Below are 12,121 nucleotides of genomic sequence, written 5' to 3'. Positions count from 1 at the left end.
GAGGTACGGTTGAATATTGAAAAAGTGATTTTTAAAATCACGTATGAAAATTCTGTGAAAGTCCTTGCGACAAAAGATTTAAAATGGGACTTGGAAAGGCCATGCCAAATCTCGAGACAACACTTGAAACGCGGTTTTACCTGCCACCCGCCAAAAAGGCGTTCACAAGTTAATATTAAAATCTACAAATAACAAGTTATAATCAACTTAAAAACGGCATAATGATGTGCTGATAAGCGGGCGTAAAACTCTGGTGTTCAAAAAAGATAATACCATGTGCTTGTTCATGTACTCAAAGAACGACGCACTGGAGAGCACGCTTTGCATATTTCAACCCTTTTCGCTTGCAAGCAAAGCCAATAGAAAGACCATTAGTCATGTGCCTGTTACCAAGAGGAAGAGGTCATCCTCCACATGAGACCGAACGGTCCAGTGGCTATACATCCACATCAGCATAGAATAGAGAGCTTTGGTGGGAGCCTTCCACGCAGAAAATCCGACAGGATATCTTAGCTTGCCCTCATAAAGAAATTGATTTGTAATAAACTCTTTCTTAGAGCATTTAACATGCTCCAATGTAATGTACAAGAGTTGATGTGATACTAATACAAACATACTTCATCTCAAAAAAAAAAAGAAAAAAGAAAAAAAAAAGAAGCTATGAGTCCACGCAATGAAAGGTTTTTCTAGTAAAGATGAACACCAATAATAGTGTTGAAAGCAGAATATACATTTCCAACTTTACAACCAGTAATGAGCTACTGAAAGCAGCAAGATCAAAACAAGAAAATTGTGTGAATTTATCAAAGCCACCCGTATTAACGGAGACACAAGAAAAAACATTTCACAAAAGAATGGACAGCTATGTATCAGAAGAAATCCAGGTTGAAAACGATCTATCTAAACATTCGTGTGTATCTGTTTACCAGAGAGACTTGTCTCTGATAAACTTCAAAGTTGACTCAATTATAAGAGGCAAGAGGCAATAAACAATCTAACAAAGCTTCAAGCTTGGTCTATCAAAGATGAAAGAAGAGACCTACCACATGGTTATGCACACCCTTAACACATGTCCACTTTTAGATATACCACAATGTCAAACAAGTATGTGGCTTTGCAACGGTGACTAGCTAAATGGATAAGCATTTCAGATATCTACCATCTTCAAATGGTGTGATCAAGGTAAAGACTAGGCTATCCATACATGACCGTGTTGGCAAGGGAGCTCCAATCATAGGGGTGAGGTGGCCAATCGAGGACTTCCTAAGCACCTGAACCTGACATGCAAAACAAACAAACAAGTCGCCTTACATTATTTGCTCTGATTTCGTCTCTGCAATGAGAAGAGATTTCATATTTAAGTCAGTGATAGCTGCTGCTGTGGACCAAACAAAAATTGCAAGATTCTACACATGTTGATACTATCACACAGCCAAGCAGAAGTGAGGGGCTGGAATGCTAGATAATCTTCAAGCCCATACAGCTAGTTTCTTTGTTAAGAGCTTCTGAACTAGACTTCATTTACAAAACAAGATTTTGTAGTTTCCAAGCATTCACATCTAGTCCATGTCACCTTTGAATTCAAAAATTTCTTATGCCATTACACTATTTTGCAATGGCATTTAGTGCAGCACTTTCTTTTCCAACCCTTCTAGTAGTTACCCCTGATTCAATCCTCCAAGAAGGCTTGGAATCTAAACGTTTTGGTGGCTCCTGTAGCCCCAAGCTCTTTTGTAAAAACCATGATTGCATCAAGTCACGGAATACTTTTCCCCTTGCTCATGCAGCTCTGTAGCTCATGCCATACACACAGTAAGGTGTCATATGCATCCTCCATGTCAATTGTGCTCCAGTTAGATCCATTCAGGCTTGGAGCAGCAAGAATTGTCCTCAGCCACTGATCATGTACATGAGAAAAATGCACTCTATGGGCATTAGATTGAAATGTTGATGATAACCTAGAGTGGATAATGCTACGAGCATTTTCTGCTTGTTTGATGACTGTTTTTGGTAGACCTGCCAGTGATGCTACATGTAGACCATAGCTGTCAGGAGAGGCACCTTGAGATAGCTTGTAGAGAAATATGAGGCGTTTTTCATACGCAGAAGATTTGGAGGGTTCTCCTGAAAAGAGAGATTCTCTGTCCAAACTTTTGGTGCTCCTGGTGTCTTGAAAAGCACAAGCCATATGTTGAAGACTTACAGAAGGGTGAGCTGCAAATTCCTTGGTGAGTGGATGGTAATGTGTTGCAAAGAGCAACCGGCAGTCTATTGTGTCCACCAGATGGCGAAAAACCTACAAGGCAGATAAATGAACCTCTGTCACTGTGCAAGGAACCTTGGCATGGAAAATTCAAGATTAAAATGGGAGTGTAATGATGACAGAAAGTATTAGAGTGACTCACAGCATATGCAATAGCATAGCCATCAAATGTCGAAGTCCCTCGCCCGAGCTCATCCAGAATGACCAATGAATTTGGGCTAGCATACCGTAACACAGAAGAGGCCTCCATACACTCCACCATAAAAGTGCCTGAAAAGCATAAGTTCCTCCACTGTGTAAGGAGCCAAGCTTTGAGTAGGCATCCTACTGAATTTAGACAAGTCACTCACTTTCCCCTGACATAATTCGATCACTTGCACTGAGGCGCGTGAAGATGATATCCACAGGCGATAGAATACACGACTCTGCAGGCACATAGCATCCCATCTGTGTATTCGAATGCAAAATTAGAACTATTTTCATGGCAGTTTTAAATACAGAATACAACTGACAGCAATCCTAAGCTTCACGTAACTCCCATTTCTTGGCATTGCACAGGATTTGTGCATATGAGGCAATGAGCTGGGTACCTGAGCCAAGATGATTACTATGCATGAGGCTCGCAGAAGTGTTGATTTGCCGCCCATGTTTGGTCCAGTTAGAAGCATTGCCCGACAGGAACTGGTGTTACTGCCAAGCTCAACATTGTTTCGTACAAAAACACTACACTGACTGCTAGTGGCAAAGGGATGCCAAAGTTCTTGGACTTTCAAAACTGCACCTCCTTTAGCACTGCCAGAACTTGCAACAAATGTAGGCCGACAAGTTGGGCCATTTGCCCCATCAGTACTCAAAGTAAAAGAAAGAAGTACATCTATTTGGCTAAGATTTTCAATGACCAGTAGCCAGCATCCATTATGTTGGTTGAACTCCAACAATAGATGATTCAAGAGTTGAGTATCCTTGTCATCCAGAATGCAGTCCTGCCAGAAGATTGCATCACATTTTATTTTAAAAAATGGCATATACAATAAATAATCAACTATCTTCAAACCATTGTAAAAACCTTTACAAATATTAACATTCCTTCAAATAAGAGGGTCGTATGATGGGATTAAGACCATGCCTGCTTTAATAGCTGGTTTTTAGGACTTGAAAATTTTTTATCTACGTGCGAGGCCATGGAGACCAGTGATTCATTAGCTTCATTCATCCCTTCCAAATCTGAAACTGCCAGCAAGAGATGACTCTTTATTGTGCCTTCATGACCTCCTTTGTTGCGAATGGATCTTAATATAGCACACCCGCAAACTAACCCTTTCACCACAGCAGAAAATGCTTGGACCTGCAAAAAAATTTCCAAATGTATCATAGGGATGTGGATATAATGCCATAAATTGGATTTATGAATGCATAACATGCCACTTTCACAACAAGAAGAGCAGACCTTTGAATATGTGCATTACTCAACTTTGTAATCATCTAGAGACTATGGTGCACATGAAGAACGCAATCGTCAAGTGAAGTTTGAACTCTCAATCAATAATTGCAGTCAGATCTGTTTGTGTAGACCTTAGGCTGTAATTCAAAGGTAACCCCCATGATGCATACACTACGTGAAGTACACCATCCAGTAGGTGTAACAAAAAGGTCAATGTGTTCAGGATTTCACCTGTTGCTTCCTACTGTGCGTCTTGCTCCTTATGTAAGAGCTTTCTTTATCTTCCTTTTCCTCTCTACTCTTTCTTCACTTTCTAAATTACCCAAATAAACCTCTTATCGTCTTAGTTTATCTATTTGTGCATAAGGTAGCATATTTAAATACGTCACTTCAATCAAGACATTCACTACTCACAAGGTTTGCATGACCAGCATAATTAACATCATGCCAGATTACAACTGTCATTCAAATCGTTGAGGATATCCTGTGTGCAAACATAGATACGTGACAGACTGATTGCAAAGAGTATCTACCAACATACAAGTTTGCCTATAGCAGTGTCAGAAGTTCATCTAGGGGCTTTAGTCCATTTTGGAATCCTGATTAGGTATGAATTCCAAACACAAAACAGTTGCAATAAAGTAAGAGTGGAAAAGAGTGAGAGCAGCTAAAGACTTTCTTGAGGATAAAAATCAAATGGATAAGCTAGCTCATGACAGCATGAGGAAATCTCAAGATAAAGCAAAAACTTCAATGAACACACACCATAGAAGATGATATTAACTAAGGATGAGAAGCTCTTCTTGAGATAAACCACTGCTTCTTCTCAAACCATAAGTTTGCAGGATGCCCAAAGCTATCACCTAGATATAGTGGATCTTTCATAGTGCTGAGAAAGGGAGGTGAATTAGCTTACATATTAAAGTTTCTATGAGAATGTACAATTACACCCAATTTTTCATGTGAAGTATGAAATAAAACTGGATGACGAGGATGACCTAGCGGATAAGACACTCTTGTTGAATTTTCAGCACCAACTGGACTTTCACTAGAAGCAAAGAGAGTTTTGGATATCAGCACCAACTGGACTTTCACTAGAAGCAAAGAGAGTTTTGGATATCAGGACCTCAAGAAAGTTCGGCTTAAAATAAGGTAAGAAGTTTGGGCAAGAGAATTTTAAGTTCTAGGACATCAGGATTTCGAATCAAAGAGAAGGTTTTTGAAGGCATCAAAAATCCAAGAAGCAAAAATTTACATGGCTTGTATATTACTGGATCCTTTGCGGATATTTACAAGGGGGCTAACCAGAATGGATATTATGTGGAATCCAAAGAATAGAAGAAAAGGTCTGGCCCCATGGCTTTTATGAGGACTTCACAGATGGTTTGAAGCCTAACATTTAAGAAAAGCCACTCAGCAAGCAGAGTGTTCTGTGAGATCGAAAGATCAAGCATACATATTCTGCTATTGCTAGCTCAAGGGGGAAAATGAAGACAAAAGAAAGCCATCACCTGGTTGAAAAGAACTGAGGGGTGACGTTAAAGTCATGACTTGTTTGATCCCTCCATGAAAATAAGTTTGTTGTAAGTACATACTTTAAGGGCAATGTCATGCCCAATAAAACTCCACATCAAGTTGCAGCAAGAAAAGAGCAGCACAGTTTTGTACACTTCAAAATCAAACCACAGGAAAACGCATTTTAATACACAGCCAGAGCACCATATTCAACAAACATGGCACACCTTTTGTCTCTGGACTCGATTTGAAAGTAGCGGTATGGTTGCTGCATCCGAAGAACAAGAAAAGCTGCGTATCTGAGAAACAAGCCGTTCAAGGTCTGGTAATTTCCTTAGGCCTGAACGGAGCACTCCAACAAGGTCTGGATGACACCTAAATTCTTCTACAGCATCTAGCCTTTCATTTATTTCTGCAACTCTTTGGAGAGGATGGCACATCCATCTGCGCAATAGACGCTTGCCAAATGGAGTTGAACAATTATCCAGAAAAGAAAAAAGAGTTCCTGTCATAATGGGGTTTGAGAAATGTCAGCCATATCTAGCTTTAGAAGTTGGAAGTCCACTGCAGTAACTTAAGCACAACCTTTCTTACATGCTTCAATACTATTTTAAGATATTGACCTGTTTTGCCTCCATCTGCGTTGTTATGGAATATTTCAAGATTCGATAGAGTCTGACCATCCAAGCGTAATGATCCTTTGTACACCTCATAAGAAGCTAGAAGACCCTTTTCCAGTAGAGCCTCATCCAACTGTCAAAACAACACATCCAGCTTAAAAATGCCCAACTAGTAGTCATCCTCTAAAAGCTTTGCTGATACCATTAGTGGAAAATGAAGGCAAAAACAATCCATGGTTCTATACAGTCATAGCTGCAACCCTCTTTAGCTCATTAAACCTGAATCTACCATGTATGACAGGAATCGTGTATGTGTGTGCACTCTGGACAATTCACCAGATGATGCATAAAACTAGGAATGCTTTGTCTGGAAATGCCACTTATCACCTCTTTCCATCTACATCCAAGCAGTCAAATTATTTCTTATCGCTTTCTTATCGCCACCCTGTGGGTCTACATCAAATCAAGACAAGCCATTCAAGAGAAGGGGCTACCAAGGTTTAAAAAATCACAGCTTAAACCAGACTTTCATGCATGCACGATTTGCAATTGAACTGAATGCTTGCTTCTTGTATTCCTTCTGTTCTACAGTATTGCGGCCGGTCTGCCTTTTGCTTCTATCGTGGCTAAGAACATACATAAATTTCCAACTTATCAGTTTCATCTGGTTCTTTCAAGGTCCCAAAGTGTTGATACATGTCTAAAGGCTAAGCACCTCAGCAAGCAATGAAGAAGTGAAAAAACTAAATGATATGGACACTAATAACAACAAAAATGACAATGGTTTAGATGTTGCTTATGGCAAGCTATTTGCTGTGATGCTTGAGAAGAGAATTTTGCCTCTTATTCCTTCATGTTTTTTCTTTCTGAGAAAAGATCCTTTCATTAGTTTTAAAAAAACGCCCACTGGGCTACAAAAAACTCTCCCGCTTATAAGAAAGCATAGCAGAGATCCAATCAAGGCAGCTAGGGAGACTCTCCCTAGGTGCAAAAAGGTACAAAGATCAGTACAAATAACTGAGAGCTATATCATACAATAGGAGGGGGGAAAAGCCAAACAGGTGGCAGCGGGGGGTTCCAGCGTGTAGCGTATAGAAGGGGCCGCTGCGCCAAGTGGTGTGGAAGGCCTGGCGCCGCAAGATCACCGCATCCGAGTCGCCCCGGATGCGGTCATACTGTCCGCGCAGGGTGTGGATCAGCTCCTGCCAAATCCCCCAAACAGACTCTGCTGGTGGCTCCAGTCTCCCCTCAAAGGCCCTGAAACACCAGGCTCTCCAGGTGAACCAGATGGTGAGGCTGCTGAGGAGCTCCCATCGTAAATCCCTCTCCTGTGTCCAGACGGCGGACGAGAAATCCGGTGAAGGAACAAGCGAGGCTGGTTCCTAATGAATCTGATGGCCTGGCTGTCCTGCTCCGTCTCGTATCCCAGAGGAGGCCCTGACGATGTCGACCAAGCAGCGGCCCCCCACGTATACATGCCCTCTGGAGAGAGGGGGGCCAAAATGCGCAGCATCCTCAGCCAAATCTGTTGCGCCTGTGGAGAGTCCCATAGGCAGTGTCTCTGTGTCTCCAAAGGGTGGCCGCATCGGACACAAGCCGCCGGAAGACCACCGTAGATAAGCCAGGTGCCAACTGCAGAGCCCCTGCGGGCAACCAGCCCCACTGAAAAGTCGAGATCCTGCGTGCGTGTCGACTAGCCCAGAGCCTGGCCCAGAAATCCTCCAGGAACTCCTGTGAGAGTCCTTGTAGCCTCTAATGCTCCGCTGCAGCTGGAGAGGCCATCCTCCTCGCAGTCAAAATATGCCTCCTCAACCGAACAGTGTATTGGAAAAAGGTAATCTCTGTGGCCTCGGGGGACGCAAAAGGATCATGCCACTCGTACTCACCAGGGTCCCACTGGAGCCGGGCCAAGGGGCGCGCAGCATATGCCCAAATGCGCCAATCAGAGTCCACATCTGCAGGGTTTGGATCAATATCCCTCATCCTGGATCTCATAGTAGAGGCATCTACCATCCTCAGTGCAAGCTCTGACAGCAATCAGGATCTCCATCTGTGTAAAGGCTCCCATCCACCGTGGGGCCGCTGGCTCGAAAGGCGTGAACCACTCCTCAGTGAGCGCCTCCTGAATGTCATCCCTCATAATCAACCCCCCTCTGAAGTGACTCAGCCTCTCCACCTGGACCTCCTCTGGGAGACTGCAGAAGGCCTACCAGTCTCCAAAATTGTGTGCTGGGCCTGCCGCCAATGGTCCCCAGGCTAGACGAGGCTAGACGAGGCCGAGAACCCAGCATGACCCTGCTCAGTGCGTACCGCGGGGCTCTAGATGAGCGACTGTCTGGCCCGCTCCTCATCGCAAGTAGGTGGTCTCTGAGAAAGCCCCGGTCTCAGAAGCTCCCAAGCTTGCAGGATGCTCAAGGCAAATCTGTCCTCCCATCCTCTACTGAGGCCTGTCCTCCTCATCTTTGTGAAGATCCATCGTATCTCTGGTGCCCAAGTGCCCCCTTGCTGGAGGAGCCCTAGCCTACAGTCGCTAAAAAAGAAGCTCCTTCCAAGGCTCAGCGCCTGGAAGCAGCCCCCGAACAATAAGCTTCCCCAATAAGACTCTACTCTAATCAACTAGATCTATAATGCCCAAGCCCCCCTGGGCCAGCGGAAGAGTAATACTTCCCAAGCAACCTTAGCCCGGGCTGGCTGACCATCCCCCAGACCAAAGAAAGTTCCTGATCAGCCTCTGTACCTGGCTGATGCAAGAGCTTGAGAAGATCCAGCAAGACGTGATGTACCACATGGTCGCTAAAAGCACCTGATTTGTCACCACCACCCTCCCAGCCAAGGATAGCCGAGCGGTACTCCAATACAAAAGCTTCTTCCGAATGCTCAGAAGAAGCGGGGTGATCTACTGCTCAGGTGACAAATCAAGTCCAATCTGCCATCCCAAATACCGCACTGCTGTGCCAGGAGGAATCCATCTAAAACCCGGGTCTGGGCTCCATGCCGGGGTGGGAGCGCTACTGATCCAAAAGGCCACTGTCTTGCGCCAATTGATCAATGCTCCCGAAGCTGCACCAAAAACCTATAGTGACTGCTCTGCCCTCTGAAGATTGGCCTCCTGGCCATGCAAAAATAATCCCGTGTCATCAGCAAACTCAGAATCGAGCAGATCCTCTCCCTAGACTGGGAGCTGGAGTCCTCTCAAACCAACCTTCTCTGCTGTCAGATACATGCTCATAGCCTCAGCAAAGAAGAGAAAAAGAAACGGGGCGAGAAGGCACCCCTGACGGGCTGATCTGGTCAACTCAAAACTCGGCCCCCGTCCTCTTGCCATCAGCACCTGGCTGGGAGCTATGGAATATAGAGCCGCCACCCCTCGAATCCAGACTGGCTCAAAACCCAGGCGAAGCATAGTGCCCTCTAGGAAACCCCAATCGACTCTATCGTATGCCTTCTCAAAATCGAGAAGCATAACGACCAAGTCCTCACCGAGAAATCTAGCTCGGGCCGTCGCCTCCCAGAAGGTGAAAATGTTGTCAAAGATACTACGCTCCTTGACGAATCCTATCTGGGTAGCATGAATCAACTCCCCAAGGAAGGGCTGGATCCTCAAACTCAAGGCCTTGGCCAGGACCTTGTAAACAGTATTGAGGATCGTAATAGGTCTCCACTGCCGAATATCATCAGACACTCCCTCCCCCTTGGGGATAAGAAAGATCAAGCCCTCTGAAAAGCTCTGTGGCATCACCCCAGTGTCGAAACATACTGAAAGCCCCTGCGGAGGCCTGGCCCCAAAATGTCCCAATAGCGCATAAAAAAGGCAGGCGTCAATCCGTCCTCCCCAGGGCAACTATGGCGTGGAAGGACCCTCAAAGCCTCAACAAGCTCATCCTCTGAAAGAGGCTCACCCAGAACTGTGCGCATACGATCTGTGACCCTCCTCTGTACATGGGCCCACACAGTCTGTCTGCAAGCATCATGTGCCTCCGTGGCTGGCTCCGCTGAGAGAAGGTCTCTATAGAACTCAGTGGCAATGGCTCTAATCTCCCCGGACTCAGTCGCTAACGAGCCGTCCTGTCTCCTGAGCTGGCGTACACCTGCTCGAGCATGGCGGGGTTCGGTAATCTCAAAGAACTCCCCAGTCACTCTATCACCAAGCTGCGTCCACTGTGAGGCTTGGCGATGATAGTAGAACTCATGTCTCTGCTCCTCTGCCTCTCTAACCTCCTGGCGTGCCTGGCTCAGCTATAGTACGCCGGAGCCCGTCCTACTTAGTGACAAAAGAATGAAAGGAATTTCGGAAATCCCTCCTTTGACGAAAAAAGTTAAAATCACAGAAGTGACAGAGCCTAGTCATTCTTGTGACACAAGGCTCAACGCTGCTACACTTAGTTCTCTCATTGCCCGCAGAAAATGTAGGCATGCTCCTTTTTTTAAAAATGATATCTTACTTTCCTTCCTCATTCTTTGACGGCACATGTCTATTTTTTTTGCTTTCTATAGAATCCACGATTATCAGAATACTCCGATGTGAATTTAGGATTGTTCGACGCCACCCACTCACATGTAGGCTGCTGCTCCTGAAGGCGCTGGAGCGAAGCAAGGCTACGTCTCAAGCGGCGCTCCCGCTCTCGTGTCTCTCCCAGCCGTGTCAAGGCTACAGCGTGTAAAAAAGAGCTGAGCTCGATGAGTCCCTGGGCACACTGGCCTGCTGCATCCTAGTCAGAGCTCTGGCTATCATGCCATATCCTCTCAATGTCCTCAGAAAGACTGGAATCTGTAAGTATCCTCTCTGGGATCCTCAACTGCAAGCTGGTCTCTCGTGTCCCCTCCTCAAGTGTCAAAATAACTGGCGCATGGTCTGAAAAAGAAGTGCCAGCGAGAATGCCAACGGAGCCCCCACGCTCCCCGAACCTGTCGCCCACATAGAAGCGATCAATCCGTGATAGATTAGTCCCTCCCTGCCGGCGATCCGACCGAGAAAAACTAAGACTGTCCTGAGAGCGGGAGAAGGCCTCATGCTGCCATGCATCAGTGATCCGCAGTGTCATGCAAAATCGCTCCCAAGCAGCAAGCTCCGTGCCGTGCACTATAACATGACTGCCTCCCACCCTGTCGGCCGGGTCCTCAAGCATGTTGAAGTCTCCTCCGACACACTAATGTGCGGTCTCGGGCAATGCATCTGTAACAAGGGTCCAAAACTCTGCTCTGGCACTAGCATGGTTAGGCGCATAGACATTGAGCACGCCAAAGAGCTCATCATGCATCCTCAAAATAACATATTGTGCTCTCCCAGGCACAATGACCCCGCGATCCACAATGGCCTGCCGCCATGCATCTGCAATGACCATACATACTCCTCCCTACCCACCCAAGGGGCCAAACCCTGCAGACCAAAATGTGTCCCATCTGCCAGGCATCACGGAACCATATCTCCGAATCCTGCTCTCACTCAAGTGGTGCTCCTGCATCATCAGAATATCAATACTGCCCCCAACCAGGCATCTCTGAAGCTCCTGCCTCAAGCATCCACGATAGCGTACATAGTGTGCGCCGCCAAGGCCCTGTACGTTCCATGAGATGATCCTCGTGGATGACCTGCTGAGGTGGAGGCTGTCTCAGCCATATGGCGGGCCTTCGCAAGCGGCTTGGATGGAGAATAATCCCCATCCGAGCGGCTACGAATCTGCCCGGTGTGTTGCAAGAATCTCGGATCAGGCGCGCTAGTGGTGGCTGTGTCCCATGGCGACGGCCTCCCGCTCAGAGAGAGCAACCTCGTGTATACATACATATCCAGGGTCGCGTGCTAGGTCTGCCACTATGCGAACCACCAAGTAGCGAACCCCGGAGGCATCCGCACTAAGCAGTTATCCTTCATAAGATAACCCTCTTTGGTCACATAAGAGGCATGTGAGTGACCAGCCATCAAATCAGTCCATATATGGCAAAAATCAGCATCCAAATGATACAAATCTCGCATGGCAGATAAGTCCCCATGAGAGGCCACTGAAACTGCAACCACATAAGGCCTCCCTCACAATGCATCTGCCACTACATTCTTTTCTTTCCCGGAGTATGTACAATCTGAAAATGAAACATGGAAAGAAAGTTTGCCATTCTCATCTGCTTCTTCGAAAGCTTTGTTTGAGATAGAAAGTATTTGAAGCTTTGATCATCTGTCTTGACTACAAATTCAGTCCCAAGAAGATAATGTTTTCATATCTTTAAGGCATGAATTACAGCCAAGAGTTCTTTCTCATAGATATCCATATGAAGCTTGGTATCATACAA

General features: G+C 45.7%; 1 protein-coding gene across 1 annotated transcript in view; it reads right to left on the bottom strand.

Annotated features, from left to right (window-relative positions):
• Positions 1 to 1,457: 1,457 nt before the first annotated feature.
• MSH7 (MUTS homolog 7) overlaps positions 1,458 to 12,121 on the bottom strand; it is an 86,921-nt gene continuing 76,257 nt past the window's right edge. Inside the window, exons 11-17 of the mRNA XM_086804071.1 lie at positions 5,843 to 5,972; positions 5,447 to 5,724; positions 3,390 to 3,608; positions 2,854 to 3,246; positions 2,614 to 2,710; positions 2,406 to 2,533; positions 1,458 to 2,296 (exon numbers count right to left, since the gene is read on the bottom strand). Of these exons, the coding sequence (XP_086660197.1) occupies positions 1,757 to 2,296; positions 2,406 to 2,533; positions 2,614 to 2,710; positions 2,854 to 3,246; positions 3,390 to 3,608; positions 5,447 to 5,724; positions 5,843 to 5,972 (1,785 nt within the window). The 3' untranslated portion in view covers positions 1,458 to 1,756. The remainder of the gene's footprint in view (positions 2,297 to 2,405; positions 2,534 to 2,613; positions 2,711 to 2,853; positions 3,247 to 3,389; positions 3,609 to 5,446; positions 5,725 to 5,842; positions 5,973 to 12,121) is intronic.

Source organism: Cibotium barometz, chromosome 10 (assembly GCF_041138505.1).
Source record: "Cibotium barometz isolate CiBa-2024 chromosome 10, ASM4113850v1, whole genome shotgun sequence".
Taxonomy (NCBI): Eukaryota; Viridiplantae; Streptophyta; class Polypodiopsida; order Cyatheales; family Cibotiaceae; genus Cibotium; species Cibotium barometz.
This window is presented reverse-complemented; position numbering and strand designations above follow the sequence as displayed.